Source organism: Saccostrea cucullata, unplaced genomic scaffold, assembly GCF_032062105.1.
Source record: "Saccostrea cucullata isolate Sc308-1 unplaced genomic scaffold, CSIRO_AGI_Scuc_v1 ctg21805, whole genome shotgun sequence".
In the NCBI taxonomy this organism is placed as follows: Eukaryota; Metazoa; Mollusca; class Bivalvia; order Ostreida; family Ostreidae; genus Saccostrea; species Saccostrea cuccullata.
The window spans coordinates 1-7021 of record NW_026935928.1 but is presented as its reverse complement, the minus strand read 5'-3'; the positions used below and the strand labels follow the sequence as shown (position 1 = coordinate 7021).

The window sequence follows — 7021 nt, the reverse complement described above, 5'->3', positions numbered from 1 at the left end:
ACAGAAACATTAATTATTGATATCTGTTCATCTTTTTTTCTCATACCTGTTCATCTTTTTCTCAAAGCTTTGTTATATACGGATAAATGAGTTCAAAAACATTTTGCATTTTAAAATCAGCCCTCCTTTATTCTCTAGAGCATATTTTCTCAACAGATATGACAACAAACACACCGATAAAAAGAAATAGAATAAAGACTATATGCGACCAAATGCATTTCATACTCCAAAAATAACATTAAATGTTGAAAACTTTATATTTATTGATCAAGTCTGTGTAATCAAAAATTAGCGTGCATTATTGATGAGACATTTAGATATTTTGTAGTTCAGGCAGGTGCTCCTTACCGTATGCATGATTATAATCGGAAAACTGGTAAAGCTTAGAGGAATATATTTCCATATATGTTATTCAACCTTTTCCCATGAAAGAATGAAGAACACTTTATAAGCGTATGTTTTTGTATACATGATTCTTGCTCACAAAGTAAGGAAATGCTTAAAATCTAGGTATGGCTGTAACCGGGGAAAATGAGTAGGATATACATGTATACAGAGTCTTGTTTTTGAAGATTCAACTAAATTAAATTGCTTCTTATACATTTTGAGGTAATTACTGTAATTTTGTTCCTAAACTGTTTTCCTGATTTTGCAATAGTTTTCTTTTATTGTAAGGTCAAAACGTAGATTCGTTTCTTTCTTTTTTTTTTTTTTTTTTTTTGAAAATGTGTTTTAGTAAAAATGATGACTTAACAAACAGAATAGGAAATGTCTGTAAGAAACATTTTTGACTATGCTGACCCCTTCCTTAACAATCTCGTGACATTTTTGTTGTTGCTAAGTGTTGAGGAACAGCAATTTAAATATCACTTGTTTTTTGCATGACGGAAGATTAGAAATTCATGCTGCTATAATGTAATATTGATTTAGTTCATAACATCGCTGTGCATTGTCAATGTTATTAAAGTTTATTGGATATATTAAATACACCGGGCGCTTGTGAAAAACTTTTTTCAGTTTTTGTCAGACGCTGTGAACAAACTCCTTTCCAAACACGAAACAAGCACTTTACCGACTGAGTTACTATAAATCGTCAGACAAAAGCAATGAAATGTGTATATTCCAGTAAGAAAGCAAGTCGAAAACTTATTACTGAATAAAAGAAGAGTATAGAAGGTTGAATGCACATGTATACTGAAACGCAAAAGAAACGCATCAAACAGTAATCTACAAATGCTTGAATGTCTTCATATGATTATTTAAAGAAAAATGAATGCAGTAAGGCTAAACTTACTTTTCAAAATATCAGAGATTTGATAAACATGTGAAATGATTATCTTTTGATTTTAGAAAGTAGCACATTACTGTTAATACAGAACCTCCCCGTCATTCAAATAAAGCGTTCAAGACTGCACTACACAATAATTGCAGCTTTATTTCTACAATACAATAGGTTCATCAATATCGAGATATGAAATTATTCTTTGCCATTTTTAAATGCCTGTTTTTCAGATGGTTAGGCCGAATTTTCTCTAACCCAGCTGCGCATCGTAGAAACACTTGGACTTCCGGTCCACGAACTGTCATCAATGCATATGATACGTAAGAGCCTTTTGAGGCGTGAAGTAATTTCTTTTTGCGCCAGTAACTGTACATCACCTTTATTTCAAAATTTTACAGCTAGAGCAATGGAATTGCGTACAAAAGTCATTTTCAGGAAACCTTTGCACCGCTACGGAAAAAGAAAGGAGAGTTTAGTTGTTAAGCAGACTCAAAACTTAACTTCCGGTAATGGTATGAAAATCGTTCTACCGTTAGATTACCGAAATTTACAAAATTGGACAAAGGAGGGGTGATCAAAAAGTTCGCGAACTATCTCTAGATTTACAAAACCACAATTCAGATTAGAATGAAATTTGGCACACACAGAGTCAAACACATGTCCTATAAACAGCATATGTAATGGAACGTTTTTCCCTATGTTTGTGACGTCACAATGTGAAAATGGTAGATCACTTGTGACAAAAAATGGTCGACACCACCGTATTCGAGAAACAAACGGCGTAAAGTTTAACGTATATCTTGGAAATTACTTTGCAGAAGTTTATAATAATTTGTACACGGTTTATAATTAAGGAAAAGGAGTTGCCAGAAATTTTGTCATTAATTGCATTGATTGATTAAGTGAAGGAAAGGAGATGTTTGTAATGTTGCCCAGTGAAAGCAAACTGGAAAAAAAAGATGCTTCCTTTGTTAAGCAATTTGATATGAAAGATCGCCAATCAACCGTTAGAAAAATATATGAATATCTTTAGAATAATATAATTATCAGATCCTTAAAATATTGTTTTTTTTTTTTTTTAATTTAAATTTCATACATTACTATTGTTAAGATTTGATCATTTCTGACAAATAGACCGTTTTTGTTGCAAAAAATAACTAATGCATGGTAAGAAATATAAGAGTCGGAAAAAAAATAAGTTTCTGTGACAGAACGCTGAGGAGCATGTCACTTGACTGCTTTTATCACGTGATCCGCGCATGGGCAGAACAGTTGCAGATGCGCATTAAAATTGGACACTAATCAACACTAAAACCAAATATCATTTCGTTTTTGGAAGTTATTCAATTAGTTCGCGAACGTTTTGATCACCCCTCGTATCCATTCTGTTTAGACATTAAATTCTTTACTATATGAAATCATTTCCAACCCCAAAATAGGCTGTTGTGTTTCTTTTGCGTTTCAGTATATATTGTTTGTGATTGATGTGCTGGTACAATTCATGAATCAAATATTCCGATTTCATTTTCATCCGTATTTAAAAAAAAAAAAACATGTAGCAGTCCCCTTTATTCAATTTTTCTTACGACATTCTTGACACCACAACATGTAATCAAAAGTAGTTGACAAAGTTGTTGCATTTATTGTTATTCTTTTTTTTTTTCAATGAAGACAATCTGTCTTACTCTAGATCTTACCCTAGTCAGATTTTACTCTGACTTTTTTGAAAGATAACGTACTGCAAATACATGGAATGGAAAAAATCAAACATCGTCATGTCAGCAGAGCAATTTTTGAACATTGCAGGTTTAGTTCAAAAGGTTCACTTCTGCTTCATGGTAATCTTAATTGTTTAACATACCGTTTTCCTGTCTCGGGCTAATTAAGAAAAGTTATTGTTATATTCTCGTACATTTTTAAATGTATAAAATGAATTGAATAAGAGCGTGTATTCTTATAATAAATGCTTAAACAATAACAAAATGAACGAAAATATGAAAACCTCGTTTCTTGCAAAGGCCATTTCTTTTATGCATTGGATTGTATATTTCTTTATCTTATAGATAATTTATCTGAAGGTAAGAATTCAATACAGAGTTCAATGTGGGGATGTAGTCCTGAATACTGTCACAAGTACACAGCAAAAAACGCAGTTGATGGAGACATCAGTACATGTACGAGATCTGAAACGACTGGTACGACCTCTACATACAAAACAGTATGGTGGAGAGTAGACCTTGGCGACATCAAGAGTATCTACCGTATCAGGATACAGTTTAAAGACTATGGACCACAAAGCTGTATGTAGCAAGAATACAAAAAATACTAAATAAGATCTGTTTGGAGCTCCTTATCAGTGTTATTTTAAAACCTTCGAATGAATATAAAGTTATGCTAACTATAACTGTCAAAAAATTTGCTCATTGAATTACCTATTGCTTCTGATACGATGGTAGCCCTCATTACATGAAGATTCTTTTCCTAGTAATTCAATATCACAATGTACCAATTGAAATGACCTAGTAAAAGGTAAAAATTTTCAATCATTATGAAATTACAATTAATGCATTCGTCTAAAGTATGAAGGAAAAATTAATTTTATTAGATTTGCAGTTGTTCTCAAAATCTTAATGTTGCCTGTGTTGCATTGAAAATGTCATTAAATGACGTCTATAAATTCCAAAGGTATGCTATGTTTAAAGACAGTGTAGATTGACATATTGTCTCCAGAAATTGATTTTCTTAAATACCCACTTAAAATACCTTCAGAAAATGTATATCTAAAATATAGTCTGGATACACCCTGTCGTAAACAGTTTTCCCCTAACGGTCAAATTTATGATATCCATTGTAATTCGAAAACTTAATCGAGTTGATAATTTAGTTTCTTATTTAATTATATGTAGACCTGATATATCTCAGTAAACTTTAAATAAAAGATATCATATTAACTTTTTTAAACAAAAAAATAATTCTGAGGTTTAACATGAACTTGTCATATCTCTTGAGGTAATAAACAATAAACCCCAATGACAAAGTGATCAGAGCATCTGCTCTAGAATTGCAGAGTAAAGAAATGATCATTACGTCTGGGGTTCGAATCTACTGCGGGAAGTAGAGACTGGTTCTTTGGATTGTAGCATATACTAGTAAACCGAGATTCCTTGTCGCAGTGGGCGTTGGCACAAAAACGATCCCTGAAGGCTCAATCGGCCTGAGTGCCATGTATAGGCATTTGCAGCTCTAAATCGGCAAGTGAAGGCGTCTTAATATGAGTGAAAAAAATTCTCCAAAGGGACATTAAACAACAAACAAATAATAACTGCATTTGGTTTTTCTTTTATTAACGACCATATTTAAGACTATATAGATTTTAAACAATAAAAAGTAAAAATCTGTCTTTTTTCTCTTTTGTTGGAAGGAAAATAGTTTGTTTCAAGATAACTGTGGTATTTTCTTAAAACAAGGCATATGGATTTAGTTTGGTGAAATGTCAGATAACAGCAAATATTTACATTACACTAGTTTTTTGCGTATAAAGTGAATTTTGAAATCTATTCCATTCAAAACACCATATCACGGAAAGGGTTTCATAAAGTTAAAGCGCATGTTTTAGTTTGACTTCACATTCGTTGAACGCCGAGGAAGCAGAATGTGGTAATCGAATAACGCTAATATTGACCAGAATCTGTTATCTTGGTCTCCCATTTACTGTAGCTTACACGAACGATAACACTTTGTAGACGAGGCAGAGTGTTATAAGAATATAAATATAAGCAATGTATTATTGTTTTTTGAACGGCATAATCTCATAACTGGAAATGTGTGTGCAAACGCGCGTTAATCAATTTGTTTGCACACATATTTGCAGTTATGAGACTATATATTTCAATACTGTCTTGGAAAGTTTATTTTTTTCCAAACAATTATTTTTGTGAAATATTATTAGTTTCCCTACAAAAGAACAGTTTTGTTATCTGAAAAGGCCTATAAAGAACTTGAATTTTCTGAAAGAAATTTGTTTAGGTTCATGAAAGTCATTTATCAAATTCAGATTATGCTTATCAAAAGAGAACAATTTATCAAAAAAAAGATCACTTTTTCGAAATAGTATCATTTAAATTTTATTTTAAGTGAAATACAAATCATAACGATTACCAAGATCACAATAATGGTTCTTTCACGAATATATCAAACTTACACGTGTTAATAATAATAATAATAATAATAACAATAATAGTAATGTCCTATATTTATACAGGATGGCACAATTAGTTAACAACTAGTTCACATTGTGGTCCTGAAAGTATTTATACAGGCAGAAGATCATGTACAGAAACATATAAATATAAAGCGAGTAGAATATAAAAATCAATATTTGCACATGGTTTTTCAAAGTTGCGTCCAAAAACACACATCAAAAGTATAATCTAAGTGATTAACATTTTAGCTTGTAGACTGGAAATAATTTCTTATATATGCTGATTTAAAACTTTGCAATGATGGACACTTTTTTTTTAAATTCTTGCAATTTATTCCAAAGCTGTAAACCGTAAATTGTAAAAGATCTATAATATTCTGTTTTTGCCCTTGGAATATACAATGAATTGCTTTGACTCAATCTTGTAGATCTGTTTATTTTATGTACAAATTTAAAAACATCGAAATAATCTGGATTAATCCGTTTAAAACTTTAAAAACAAGGATGACAGTTTCAGACATAAAATGTTAATGTACATGTAAATATTTATGCACATTCCTAACATAATTTTAGATAATCGCCAAAGAGGAAGACTGGCGGGGTTTTCGTTATATGTATCTAATACAACAAACATACAGAACAGTTATCTGTGTTACAAAGATGGACCAGAATTACCTCTGTTAGATGTTACCCATATCTGTATCATTCATGGACGATATGTAACATATAACAATGAACGAAATGGGGCATCATATCCTGTCGGTTACGAGTATACTATCATAACAGAGTTATGTGAAGTTAATGTGATGGGTAATATTTTACTATTACAAAAGTACATTATTACGAGTTATATTGATTTTATGCATTGTAAATACATTTAATAAATATCTTGTTTTGTTTATGTTTTGTTTAACAAGGCTGTCAAAAGGATGGATTTTATGGTCAAAACTGTGATCTTGCATGCCCTCTTCACTGCCAGGACAGACGATGTCATATAACAAATGGAACTTGTCTTGGTTGTACAGCTGGCTGGATTGGAGATTTCTGTAACAAGAGTAAGAATCAAGATCTCCTGCTCCAGGATCATGAGACATATCAATTTTTTTATCATTAAAAATTGATTTTCTATTGTAAACCGATATTTGAAGATTTGAATAATTGTAAACGTGAGGCAATTAAAACAAATCAAATATAATATGATTTCTATCAAGATTAATCTTATTTGACACAGATTGAGGTTGTTATTCTTTAGTTCAATTGAAGAAAAAATAATTTTATTTTAAAATGTCAAGAAAAACTTTTAATTATTTCATAATATTTAAAATTAGCTTGCATGGTTGGATATTATGGTATGGAGTGTAAAGCAAGGTGCACGGGACAGTGTTTTGGTGGTTCTTTCTGTAATCATATAAGTGGAAAATGCGAACATGGATGCGAAGAGGGATGGATGACACCCACTTGTGATCAACGTATGTACATGTTTGTGCATTGTATCTTGGTTAGTTTTTTTTTTTTTTTTGAAAATTGCTTTGGATAAG

The 7021-nt window shown here is 31.3% G+C and overlaps 1 protein-coding gene across 1 annotated transcript; it reads left to right on the top strand.

Annotated features, from left to right (window-relative positions):
- Positions 1-3335: 3335 nt before the first annotated feature.
- LOC134244243 (tyrosine-protein kinase receptor Tie-2-like) lies at positions 3336-6952 on the top strand (the record flags this gene model as incomplete). Its single annotated transcript, XM_062726507.1, has 4 exons — positions 3336-3582; positions 6057-6293; positions 6401-6538; positions 6812-6952. Coding segments are annotated over exons 1-4 (715 nt in total), but the record flags the coding sequence as incomplete, so codon positions are not given.
- Positions 6953-7021: the final 69 nt, after the last annotated feature.